This window comes from Otolemur garnettii, unplaced genomic scaffold (assembly GCF_000181295.1).
Source record: "Otolemur garnettii isolate 467f Iridium unplaced genomic scaffold, OtoGar3 scaffold00028, whole genome shotgun sequence".
In the NCBI taxonomy this organism is placed as follows: Eukaryota; Metazoa; Chordata; class Mammalia; order Primates; family Galagidae; genus Otolemur; species Otolemur garnettii.
Window position 1 is genome coordinate 8,392,099 of NW_003852423.1, and position 13,971 is coordinate 8,406,069.

The following is a 13,971-nucleotide window of genomic DNA, read 5'->3' on the forward strand; positions in this document are numbered from 1 at the left end:
GAGGTGGTCCCTGCAACTACGCCGTTGATTGTCGTCTCGGTTCTCCCGCCACAAAAATCTTCCCCCTTCGTTTTCCTCCCCCGCACAGGACTAACTCAGCCCCTTCCGGAAACACTCAAAACGCTTTCTAGTCAGCAAATTATTGTTAACGCTGCGCCGACCTAACGCTTGCCTTTGGGGGCTGACCGTTCGGGGTCGGGAGAGGTGTTTCCAGCGAGTGACCCGAGGAAGGGCACACGTTTTTAACTCCCAATTCCCACTCCTTTAGCGTTTGGAGGTTCCCAACCCCAGGGGCAAGGAAGTGGGCGGAGTCGGGTTTTGGCGCCTCCAGCTGCCGCTGGATAGCAGAAAAACATCGGTAGAGAAGACTCCGGTCACGGTCCTCGCCCCTCCCCGTTCCCTCCCCTCGGCCGACCACCCGGCGCCACGCCGCGAACGGTAAGTGCCGTGGTCGGCGCCGCCCTTCCCCCCCAACCCCCCGCGGCCCCACGTTCCCAGCGGGCGTGGCGCGCGGCCCCTCCCCCGCCAGGCGCGCGCGCCCTCCGCCCCGCCCCTCGCGGCCGCCCGGCGTGGGCGGTGCCTCCCCCCCCCCTCGGGCGTCCCCGCGAGCAGCTCCGCCGCCCCCTCCCCCTCGGATGTGGCTTCAGCTTAAGGCGCGCAGGGCCGAAGACGCTGCAGATTCGCGACCCGGAGCAGCTCGGAGCTGGTGAAGTCGGTGTTTTTCTTTCTCTCTAGCTCTCATTCGGTAGTGGTGCTTAAAACACCACATGCACCCCGGGGCCCCCCTATTTCCCATTTCCCACCCCTCTGCCGGACCCTGCGTTGGGAGCTGCAGGGAGGAGGGGAGGGTAGAATGGAGGCGTCGCGGCTGGCTTGGTGCTGGCTGGGGACCTATAATACTGGGTGGACAGCAGTGTCCCTGAGAGGGTAGAGGGTTATGGCCACAGGCGCCTTATTTCTAAACAAAGCGCATTTTCTTCCTCTTCTCTCATCCGCGATCAGGATGAGGGGCCGCCCTCCCCTCCTCCACGCGGGGTGTGTCGGAGCCTAGGGCCTCTGGGAAGGGAGCTGCGTCTCCCCGCAGCCATGAGGCCTGGCGGCGCGCGGCCCGCTGTGCCAGGCTGTGCGTGTGCTCCGTTACGTGGCCGCCGCGGTCCGGTGGCGCAGTGCCCTTCGGCCCGGCGCCGCGGCCTTTGTTCCTCCCCGCGGATGAGCTGACCACGAGGCCGCAGTCCCAGTGGGGGGCGGGCGCCCAGCGCTGGGGCTTCAGGACGCTAACATTAAAGCCGGGACGGGCCTGAGTGTCAGGAAATGGGACTGGAACGTCTCGTGTTTCCCTTTAGTCGTTTACTGATTGGAAAGGTTTCTGAAAGAAGTAAAGTCAAGATTATACTGGAGAATCTTTGGACGTTCAGAAGTATAGAGAAAAAATTCATGGTAGTTTACTGTTGTGAGTTGTTTGGGTAATTCTTCCTAATTATGAACCGACAAGTTTGTCCTCTTTAAAGAAATTGATTATTTACCTTATTTTATAAATGGGATTTAAATTGGAAAAAATGTTTGTCCAGCATTTCTCACTATATAAAGCTGTCTCAGGTTTCAGGGTCCTTTTAGTAAAGTATGTGCCTGTTTAAGTCGGTGGTCACTAATAGTTTGTGCAGAAGTTCACATCTTCTCTAGTTTGTATAGACGTGTGTGAAACGTCTGATATCTAAGTGGGGGTTGGAATCCAAACAAAACTTGTATTTAGCTACCTTTTTTATGTCATGAAAACTTCGTTTTAACTGTCATGCATTTTTCTAGTAATAGCTCTTCAAGTCTGCAATAAAAAATGGCCTCCAATAAAACTACGTTGGTAAGTTAATGAAAACATACAATATATAAGGACTTAACTCAAGTTTTTTTCCCCAAAAATTATAACTTTGCATCTCTCTGGTTGAGAAATTTATCTCTGTGCTTTTCCTAGCTCTCCCAGAATTATGTAGAAGAGAATTAAGGACAAAAATCGAAAACATTACACTGAAATACTTAACTGATTTGGCTTAACAGTGTCTTAAAACTAATCTTAGGGCTCGGTGCCTATGGCTCAAGTGGCTAAGGCGCCAGCCGCATACACCTAAGGTGGCAGGTTTGAATCCAGCCCAGGCCTGCCAAAACAACAATGATGGCTGCAACCAAAAAATAGCCGGGTGTTGTGGGCGCCGGTGGTCCCAGCTCCTTGGGAGGCTGAGTCAGAAGACTCGCTTGAGCCCAGGAGTTGGAGGTTGCTGTGAGCTGTGAAGCCACGGCACTCTACCTAGGGTGACAGCTTGAGGCTCTGTCTCAAAAAAAATAACCCAAAACTAAGGGGCTGTACAGGGTGGCTCAGGCCTGTAATCCTAACACCATGGGAGGCTGAGGTGGGTGGATTGCCTGAGCTCACAGGTTGCAGACCAGCCTGAGCCAGAGCCACATCTCATCCCTAAAAACAGATGAGCGTTTGGGCAGGTGCCTTTAGTCCCAGTTCCTCCGGGAGGCTGAGGCAAGAGAATTACTTGAGCCCAAGAGTTTGATGATGCTGTGAGCTATGATGCCATGGCACTCTACCGAGGGTGACAAAGTGACACTCAGGAAAAATAAACTAATCTTAGGAAGACAACACAATCTGGATTTTGTTTTATCATTAAATAAAAATAAACCAATTTGTGTAACATGAAAAGAATATATTTCATAAAGGGGTAAGGCCTTTGTTGGTTGGCATAATATCCTTTAAAATCTGCTGAATTCTAGTGAAATCAAGTTTTTCATTAATGCCCAGTTTAGAGAATAGCTACTTTGTGCACCCTAGACCAGAGCAAAAGTTATTGAATCTTGCAAATTCTTTTAGTTACTTTGCCCTACTTTAAAATTGCTTACTAAAATAGGGATAATCTTAAATTTAAGGTATAAGTAATTTTTTAAGTGGCCAGGGAACAAAAATACAAATATGACTAGGAAGGAAAGAAGACCAGATCTTGAGGGACTAGTTGTGTTTTCTCCCAAAAGTTTCTTAAACCCAAAGTTTACGTTCGTAGGCTTAATAAGTTACACAAATATCTACAGACATGTCAGGTTATAAGTTGAAAAAAAGAACACTGGAATATTCACATAAAAATCACGAAATTCATAGTTAAGGTTCCATAAAGGTGACCCATGGTGTTAATCGTGAGCACATAGAGGTGAGAATACTTAAGTAAAGCAAAGTATATGGTTTTGTGGTCTGTGTGTTCTGTCTTCTGGTTGCACACTAAAAAGGGCAAGTTGGTGATTTTTAATTTGAGCTGTCATTAGATTTATACTAGATCAAATACCCAGGAAAACAATTGCAATATGAAATGTAAAGCCTGTGTGGTGAGGCTGTGGTACAGATGATTCCCGTATACCATATATGTATAGGTAAAAGCCATCAATGGGAAAAGCACAAAGCATTTTCTGTCAGCTCTCAAAATGGAGATTCCATAACATGAATCCAAAATGTAGGTGACGGACTTTACTATTACCTGTCTTCTCCTTTACGTATTAGATGGGAAAGGAATTAGCTGTCCATGAGCCTTGGCAGATGAGCAAAAAGCAAACATGCTCCTGTTAGTTTATTTTTTGAGGCAGAGTTTTTACTGTCATTCTCCGTAGAGTACTGTGACATCATAGCTCACAGCAACCTCGAACTCTTGGGCCCAAGTGATTCTCTTGGCTCAGGCTGGTCTCTAACCTGTGAGCTCAGGCAATCCACTGTCTTGGCCTCTCAGAGTGCTAGGATTACAGGCCTGAGCCACCATGCCCAATCTTTATTTGTTTTTAGAGTCTCACTCACTTTCCCTGGAGTTGAGTGGTGAGGTGTCATAGCTCACAGCAACCTCAAATTCTTGGGCTCAAGAGATCCATCCTCTTGCCTTAGCCTCCCAAGCAGCTGGGACTACAGGCACCCACCACAATACCTGGCTAGTTTTTCTATTTGTACAAAATGGGGTCTCCCTTTGCTCAGGCTGGTCTCAAACAGTGCTCAGGCAATGCACCTGCCTGGGCTTTGCAGCTTGCTGGGATTACAGGTGCGAGCCACTGCGCCAGGCCCATAAAAACAGACTTTTGCAGGCAATTTGATAAGCTTTGATGTCTGTTTATTGGTATCTATTTTCTTGTATTGAAAAAGATCACAGATTAACCACTTCAGAAGTTTTATCTTAACGTTATATCCTTTTAATTTTTGACATTCTTGTTATTTTGTTAGCTTCCTGCCTCTGTAAACAGTAGCTGTTTTGTATTTTAGTTAGGATTGGTATCTAATAAATTTTATCTGTTCCGATTTCTCTTTGTTCCTCCCACTATCATTCTTAGTGTCCAGAGGCAAAAATTTATTTGACTAGGCCCACTTACTACTCAAGTATCTTGACTTAAGAGAATAGTAAGGCCTGACTTGGAAATTGTATCCAACAAAATCAGGTATTTGCTGCATTTTTTTCAATTCCTCGGGATTTTTTCTTCTGTGTTTACTCCTGTATGCTTTCATAGACTGAAATTATCTTTTTGTAGTCTTGAGTCATTGCTGTTACTTTACCTGCTTATATGCTTGTGGTGTAGCTTTGGTGACTGGGATATTTTTCTTTTTTATGAGCCATTTGTTTGGGGCCAGGAAAGGTGGCTCACGCCTTGTAATCCTAGCACTCTGGGAAGCCGAGGTGGGTGGATTGCTTGAGCTCACGGGTTTGAGACCAGCCTGAGCAGAAAGCAAGACCCTGTCTCTACTAAAAAATAGAAAAACTGAGACAAGAGGATCACTTGAGCCCAAGAATTGGAAGCTGTGAGTTATGATGCCACGACACTCTACCCAGGATCACAGCTTGAGACTCTGTCTCCTCTCCCCCAAAATATAAACTACTTGTTTTGAGATAAAAAGTATTTAAAATGCTCATTGCATTAAGGATTTCCCCCCCTTAATGTCTTCTGATTAGCCATTTAAGTTTTTTTTAATTTGCCATTTTCAGTCCTGCTGAAATGAATCTGTGTAAGTATTGGACATAGCTGGTTGTGTTGGTCTCTTCATAAATAGTGTCATATTGCAAAAGAGCATATATCTGGTTTAAAGTGAATTTTTTTGGCTACCAGCTTAGACTCCTTGAAAAAGCAGGAAAGGGATTTTTTTTCCACGTTAGAGAATTAAAATGCACCTGTCATTTTGGCCTCTTTAAATGATAGCATTATAGATTTATTCAGAGTAGTCATTAGCTACAGAGGTTATGGAAAAATAATATTTTGAGGCAGCACCTGTGGCTCTGTGTAGGGCACCACCCTTGTATACCAAGGGTGGTCGGTTCGAACCTGGCCCTGCCTGGCTAAACTGCAACAAAAAAATAGTCAGGCATTGTGGCAGGCGCCTGTAGTCCCAGCTACTCCGAAGGCTGAGGCAAGAGAGTCGCCTAAGCCCAGGAGTTGGAGGTTGTTGTGAGCTGGGACCCTATGGCACTCTACCGAGGGTGATAAAGTAAAACTCTGTCTCTAAAAAATAATAATAATAAAAAAAAATATTTTCCTTTTTAACTTCCCATGGTTGACCCTACAGTTGATATCAGAATTCCAAACCATGTTTTCAATCTGTGGTTATTTTTTCTTCTGTATCATTCAGTCTTCTAACAATATTTGAGGTGGGAAAGAGGGTCTTAACTGTCTTGGGGCTACAATTTTAACAAGTCTGTAAATACTAGTTACTCTCTCTTATGTATGCTCTTAATACTGTGTATATATTTGGTTGTTGCTGTGGTTGAATTGAGCGAATACTATACTTGGTCTCATATACTACCCAGAGATAAGACTGGGAAAAGGTAACTTACTTTCCATTGGTGTATTTGATTATATCATTTTGCTGAAGGGTGATGGATCTTAAGTATGAGCTAAACCAACAAAATAAAGAATTATTTTATTGTCTGTTGATTTTTATCTTGTCAGAAAATGTTTACTGTTGGATATAGAACTAAAAATTTGTGTTAAATACAACAATATGAGCAATTTGGCCTTTAAAATGTACTCAATTCAAGATGAATGTATTTCTTAACTTCCTTTTTGTTTTGTTTTAGCAAAAAATGGGAAAGAAGCAGAATGGAAAGAGTAAAAAGGTTGAAGAGGCAGAGCCTGAAGAATTTGTGGTGGAAAAAGTTCTGGATCGACGAGTAGTAAATGGGAAGGTGGAGTATTTCCTGAAGTGGAAGGGATTTACAGAGTAAGATACCTCAGTGGTTGTTTATTAAATGTTAAACTGCAGCTAAATGGCTTAAAATTTGTTTTTACCTGGCTCTTTTTTCCTAGAAATCTCTTTAAACATAAAGACATTTTTAATTTTAAGGTATTTTATTTGAAGTCTATTTAAAAAGAGCCAAGTTCTGGGTGGCACCTATAGCTCAAAGGAGTAGGGCACTGGCCCCATATGCCGGAGGTGGTGGGTTCAAACCCAGCCCTGGCCAAAAAACAAACAACAATAAAAAGAGCCAAGTTCTAGCCTAGTGCGGTGGCTCATGCCTATAATCCCAGCACACTAGAAGGCCCAGGTGGGGATTGCCTGAGCTCACAGGTTTAAGACCAGCCTGAGCCAGAGCAAGGACCAGTCTCTAAAAATAGCAAGGCATTGTGGTGGGCACTGTAGTCCCAGCTACTTAGGGAGGCTGGGACAAAAGAATCACTTGAGCCCAAGAGTCTCTGAGGTTGCTGTGAGCTGTGATGTTAGGGCACTCTACCTAGGGCAACAAAAGAGCCAAGTCCTTGCCTACAGTTGAAACGAAGCAAATTAAAGGGCAGTTTATTACCCTGGGAAGTTAAATTCATTAATTGTGATTGTAATTTACTATATAATATGTTTTAATGTAGTTAGATACTGTGCCAATTGGAATATCTAATCTACATCATTTCACTCTATACAGAAGGCACTAGAAAACACTGAAGCTATACAATATAGACTAGTCAGTCTTAAATAGAAGTACTCGTAATCTAGGTCTCATACTAAATTTATCATGTCCTTGGCAGTTCAGTATCCCTCTGTCTATTTACAATTAGTGTTCATGTTAACTCAATTTGTCTTTAGTTACAGAAGGCTCAGCGCCTGTAGCTCAAGTGGCTAAAGTGCCAGCCACATACACCTGAGCTGGAGGGTTCAAATCCAGCCCAGGCCCACCAAACAACAATGACAACTACAACCAAAAAGTAGCCAGGCATTGTAGCAGGCACCTGTAGTTCCAGTTACGGGGGAGGCCAAGGCAAGAGAATTGCTTAAACCCAAGACTTGGAGGTTGCTGTGAGCTATGATGCCACAGCACTCTACCCAGGGCAACAGCTTGAGGCTCTGTCTCAAAAAAAGAAAAAAGGGATACATCATTAGTTAATGCTTTTGTGAAGTGATTTAAACAAGCTTTTTGTATTTTAATGCTTTGCTGTTTAATTTTTATAAGTTCAGATTTTATTTTAAAACCCAATGGGAAAAGGGGGGGGGGTTGTACGTCTGGGACATTCAGGCAGTACATTTGAATTAAGACGATGTAGACAAGGAAAAAGAAAACTGTAAAAAAATAAATTTATCATGTCCTAATCACTAAGAAGTAGAACCTAGTAATTTTTGAAACTCATTAGTCCTTTGTGTTCCTTTTTACGAATTGATCTCTTAATTCTTTGTGTTAGCTATCTTGTAAATAACTTAAGCATAGAGAAATTCTATGTTCTTAAATCCTGTTTATTATGCTAATCTCCTTTGAGTTTTCTACCTGACACAACAAAAACAGGGAGCAAAGCTCCATAGGCAGTGACAGTTAAAAATGGATAGAGGCTTGGCGCCTGTGGCTCAAGCTGCTGGGGTGCCAGCCACATACACCTGAGCTGATGGGTTCGAATCCAGCCTGGAGCCCACCAAACAACGATGACGGCTGCAACCAAAAAATAGCCTGGTGTTCTGGCAGGTTCCTGTTGTCCCAGCTACTTGGGAGGCAGAGGCAGGAGAATCTTTTGAGCCCAGGAGTTGGAGGTTGCAGTGAGCAATCTCCAGCTCTTGCACTTAGGCGATTCTCTTGCCTCTGCCTCCCAAGTATCTGGGACTACAGGCACACGCCACAAGGCCCAGCTATTTGTTGTTGCAGTTTGGCCGGGGCCAGGTTTGAACCCACCACCCTTGGTATATGGGGCCGGTGCCCTACCCAGTGAGCCACAGGTGCCCCGCCCAGTTGACTATTTTTTTCAACCCGTGAGACATTAAAATCTACTAGTTTTTTATGTTGTACCCATCAACACATTTGGAAATGGACTCCTCATCTCTGAAAACTTAAGGTCACTAGTATGATTGAGAACTTCCCAGCGTAGTGTAATATATTAGGTGATGTAGAAAGCTATAAAGAACATAATACCACAGAACAGAGAGTCTTGCCTCCACCCTCCTTCACCAATTTAGATTTCCCGGTTTTGGACTCTTAGGCTATCAGCAGACCAACCTGATAAGTGCCAGTGTTAACACCTTTCCCAGTATCCCCCAGATGATTAACTTTATCTAGTGTATAAAGTCTTTCTGGACCAGAACACAAAACGTTAAGGCAGTTGCTGTGTAGGATGGTCTGTCTTTCATATTTGTTAATTGATACTCATTTTCTTTGTACTCCTTCTGAAAAATATATGGAAATGGTCATCTCAGCCTCATGTCAGGGGTCAGAAATCTTTTTTTCCCTGAAGTGTTATATAGTAATTATTCTAGGCTTTGTGGGCCATAGGTCTCTGCCTCTACAATATCTCTGTGGATGTAGTGCAAACGCAGATAGATATGTTAAATAAATGAGCCTGAACGTGTTCAATAACACTTGATTTGGGGCCCCTGAAATTCAAATTTATTTAATTTTCATATTGAAATATTTTTTGAATCATTTAAAAATGTAAGAAAACATTTTTAGTTTGCAGGCCATAAAAATGCTGGAGTTGGCTTCTGGTTTACAACCCTTGCTCTGTGTCATCTCCCAGTTTGAGTACCCAGCAAAAATTGAAATCATCTAACGTTTGAGAATGCCTCACAATCAATTGTTTTAAAACAGTATTGGATTCCCAGTTCTAGGTATAATATGATACATCACTTTAGGGTGGGAATTGGGGTTCTGCATTTTTTAAAAACTCTTTGAGAAAAATTATGAAGTAGTTGTGTGTAGGACTTGGGGAAATAATAGCTTCAATTACATTGTTGGTATAAGGCTTACTAAATTTAGAGGTAAAAATGATTGCCCTCTTGGGGCTGTGAAAAGACAGGAACGAAATCTAGGCAGATTCTCAAAAGAACATGGAGGAAATGGAAGAAATGATTAGTAACTGCAGTACACAGGACTTTTTTTTCAAGTATCTGTTAAATGGATCCAGATGATGGTGATGAACCATATTTAATTGAATTGACTTTTTCTTTCTCTGAACACAGTGCTGATAATACTTGGGAACCTGAAGAAAATTTAGATTGTCCAGAGTTAATTGAAGCATTTCTTAATTCCCAAAAAGCTGGTAAAGAAAAAGATGGTACAAAAAGAAAGTCTTTATCTGACAGTGAATCGGATGATAGCAAATCAAAGAAGAAAAGAGATGCTGTAAGTATAAAACATGACTCACCAGACTATCTTTTTGTAAAAGGTTGATGGATAATGGGTAGGGCAAAAAGGATATGCATGGTTTAGACTATACTGTGTGACTGTACAGTAAGTGTATGTGCCAGTGTTGCTGGCCCCAGGGGCTCCTATCTATAATCCTAGCACTCCTGGAGGCCAAAGCAGGTGGATTGCCTAAGCTCACAGGTTTGAGACCAGCCTGAGTAAACGTGAGCCCCGTGTCTGAAACATCGCTGGGTGTTGTAGCAGGCACCTGTAGTCCCATCTACTCAGGAGGCTGAGACGAGAGAATCACTTGAGCTTAAGCCCAACAGTTTGAGGTTGCTGTGATCTATGATGCCACAGTACTCTACTGAGGGTGAAAAAGTGAGGCTGTAGCTCAAGAAATAAATAAAATGTGCTAGTGTTATTTTTAATAGTTTCATGGATTTAATCCCTAATCAAACCAATCATTTGTGATCCAAGGCTAGAAATTTTAATTACAAACAATATTAAGATTAGAACATTCAAACACTTTCTTGGGGGATGGAGACAGAGTCTCACTCTATTTCCCTGGGTAGAGTGCCATGTCATCTTAACTCAGCAGCAATCTTAAACTTGCGCTCAAGTGATTCTCTGATCTGCTTGCCTCAGCCTCCCAAACAGCTGGTACTACAGGTGCCCACCATAATGCCCAGCTGGGGTATTTTGTTTGTTTTGGTGAGCTCAAGAGCTAAGGCAGTTCACCTACCTCAGCCTCCCAGGGTGCTAGGATTACAGAGCCACCGTGCCCATCTGACTGTGTTTCTCAGTAGTAAAACAATGGACCATAACAATAATCTATCCCAAAACTTCTGTTGTGATCAACGTAGTAGTGAAAGTAATCCAAATGGTACGTCTGATTTTAATCCATTAATGACATTTACCACCAGAAAATACTTTTGCTTGCAATATTTGTATTAAACAGTACTTTGAAGTTTATAATCCTTGATAATAAAAATTGCTTTCTTTTTTTTTGAGACAGATCACTTCGTGACAGAATCTCACCTTAATAGACTGCTGTGGCATCACATAGCTCACAGCAACCTGAAACTTTTGGGCTCAGTTGATCCTCTTGCCTCAGCCTCCATAGCAGCTGGGATTACAGGCATCTGCCACAGTCCTGGCTATTTTTAGAGACAGGGTCTTGTTCTTGCTGAGCTTGATCTTGAACACCTAAGCCCATACAGCCTGGCCGTCTTGCCCTCCAAGAGTACATGGATTATAGATAGGCATGAGCCCCACTGTACCTAGCCTGAGTCAGTTCCTAAGCTTTGGTCTCAGGAATCCTTTAACTGTAGAAAATTTTCGAGGGTCCCAAAGAGCCTATGGGTTATAACTATTAATACTGATTTATAAACAAATTTCAGACCAGGTACAGTGGCTCATACCTGTGATTCCAATACTTCAGGCAACCAATATAGGAGGATTACTTGAGGCCAGGCGTTTGAGACCTGCCTGGACAATATACCAAGACCCTCATTTCTATACAGAATTTAAAAATTAGCCAGGTGTGGCCAAGTGCAGTGGCTCACACCTGTAATCCTACCACTTTGGGAGGCTGAGGCAGGTGGACTCCCTGAGCTCACAGGTTTGAGACCAGCCTGAGTCAGATGAGACCCCATCTCTCGAAATAGCCAAGTGTTGTGGCAGGTGCCTGTAGTCCCAGGTACTCAGGAGGCTGAGACAAGAGAATCAACTTGAGCCCAAGAGTTTGAGGTTGCTATGAGCTATGATTCTATGGCACTCTACTGAGGGCAACAAAGTGAGACTCTGTCTCAAAAAAATTAGCCAAGTGTAATGGCATATGCCAGTAGTCTTAGCTGCATAGAAGGCTAAGGCAGGAGGATTACTTGGGTCTGAGGTTGCAACAAGCTGTGATATATGTGTATTCAGTTAAGAAACAGTAGGCTTAGCGCCCATAGCACAGTGGTTACAGCTCCAGCTGCATACACTGAGGCTGGTGGGTTCGAACCCAACCTAAGCCAGCTAAAACAATAATGACAACTGCAATAAAAAAAATAACCGGAGCCAGACGTTGCAGCAGTGCTTGTAGTCCCAGCTATTTGGGAGTCTAAGGGAAGAGAATTGCTTAAACCCAAGAGTTGGAGATTGCTGTGAGTTGACGCCACGGCATTCTACTGAGGGCGACAAAGTGAGACTCTGTCTCAAACAAAAAGGAATAATAAAAATTTGGAGCACATTACGTACCTTTTGTGAAAAATAACTTTTCCAAAACAAAAAATTGAGAAGAGTGGGAATTTACATTTTTACAAACCTCTTCAATGTCTGGTTAAACAGAAGGACAGCTCTAATTACACGTTTGAGTCTTGTGGTATGTTGTTTTGGTGGAGATGTATGAAGACAATTCAAAGTCACAGGTACACAAAAAGAGGGAACAATACAGAACTCCCAAATAAGGCCTCAGGGACCCCCAGGGGTTATCTGACTTGACTTTGAGAACCATTGGTTTATACTAAGTACTTATTTTTTTTTTGCAGTTTTTGGCTGGGGCCTGAACTCACCACCTCAGGTATATGGGGCCAGTGCCTTACTCCTTTGAGCCGCAGGCACCGCCCTATACTAAGTACTTTCTAAGGTTTCCTATAATTCAGATTAGTTGTAATACTGGTTAATCTGAGGTTTTGTTTTTGTTTTTGTTTTGAGGTAGAGCCTCAAGCTATAGCACTGGGTAGAGTGCTGTGGCGTCACAGCTCACAGCAACCTCAAACTCCTAGTCTTAAAGGATTTTCTTGCTTCAGCCTCCCCCCAAGTAGCTGGGACTACAGCTACTTGCCACAACACCTGCTATTTTTTGGTTGTAGTTGTCATTGTTTGGCAGACCTGGGCCAGATTCAAACCCACCAGCTCTGGTGTATGTGTCTGGCATCTTAGTCGCTTAAGCTACAGGCGCCACCCGGGTTTGAAGCAGGCCACCCTTGGTATATGGGTCCGGCACCTTAACCACTGAGCCACAGGCGCCGCCCTAGTTTTTTCCTATTTTTAGTAAAGGCAGAGGATCTCTTTTTGCCTAGGCTGGATTTGAACTCCTGAGCTCAAGTGTGATCCACCTCACTCAGCCTCCCAGAGTACTAGGATTATAGGCATGAGTCACCACTTTGGACCAATTACTATGCATTTTAATAGTAACAGATGTGGGCTGTTGATTTAGTCATTTGTAAGACAGAGTCTATTACCCAGGCTAGAGTGGTATGGCATCAGCCTTGCTCACAGCAACTTCAAACTGAAGTTCAAGTGATCCTCCTGCTTTAGTGTCCAAGTAGTACTATAGGCATGTTTTTTCTATTTTTAGTAGAGATGGGGTTTCACTCTTGCTCAGGCTGATCTCAAACTCGAGGAATGCTACTGCCTCAGCCTCCCAGTTGTAGGAATACAGGTGTGAGCCATTGCACCTGGCTAGAAGCTTTTTATTCAAAAGCTGTATATCATGAAATCAAATTAGAAGTTAATGTTCTTAGTTTGTTGTATGAAACCCTGTAAGTAACCAATCATCCTCTTCTAAATAGGCTGACAAACCAAGAGGCTTTGCCAGAGGTCTTGATCCTGAAAGAATAATTGGTGCCACAGACAGCAGTGGAGAATTAATGTTTCTTATGAAGTGGTAAGTATGCTCAGCTTGGCGTCTGTAGCACAGTGGTTATGGCGCCAGCCACATACACTGAAATACACTGAGGCTGGCAGGGTCAAACCCGGCCTGGGCCAACTAAACAACTGCAACAACAACAACAAAAATAGCCAGGTGTTGTGACGGGCGCCTATTGTCCCAGCTACTTGGGAGGGTGAGGCAAGAGAATCGCTTAAGCCCAAGAGTTTAGAGGTTGCTGTGAGCTGTGACGCCACAGCACTCTGCCCAGGGTGACAGCTTAAGACTGTCTCAAGAAAAAGAAATGGTAAGTATGCAGGTGTTATATTTTAAAGTAAGAATAGATATTTTTATAAATTTATCTATGAAAGGTTTTATAAATAGTTTTCATCAACTGGAGAGTAATCTGAAAAGATGATTCTGGTTACTTTTGATAATGACACAAGCTTTAGCAAACTATAGCATGTTTTAGAAAACTTAAGTTTATTGGAACATAACCACAATTAACATTTAACATCCCCCCACACACACACCTGAAGTACTTAAATACCTTTTGATTGCATTGTTATTTCTTAAATGAACAGTTGAGAGTTGACATACACAATTTAGATTTTTAACTGGATTTTTTTTTTCCCTCACAATAGGAAAGATTCAGATGAGGCAGATTTGGTGCTGGCAAAAGAGGCAAATATGAAGTGTCCTCAAATTGTTATTGCTTTTTATGAAGAGAGACTAACT

General features: G+C 43.1%; 1 protein-coding gene across 1 annotated transcript; it reads left to right on the top strand.

Moving 5' to 3' along the window:
* Positions 1–77: 77 nt before the first annotated feature.
* On the top strand, positions 78–13,968 carry CBX3 (chromobox 3; the record flags this gene model as incomplete). Its single annotated transcript, XM_023512421.1, has 6 exons — positions 78–438; positions 1,804–1,855; positions 6,084–6,226; positions 9,431–9,593; positions 13,157–13,251; positions 13,878–13,968. Coding segments are annotated over exons 2-6 (516 nt in total), but the record flags the coding sequence as incomplete, so codon positions are not given.
* Between the last annotated feature and the right edge of the window lie 3 nt (positions 13,969–13,971).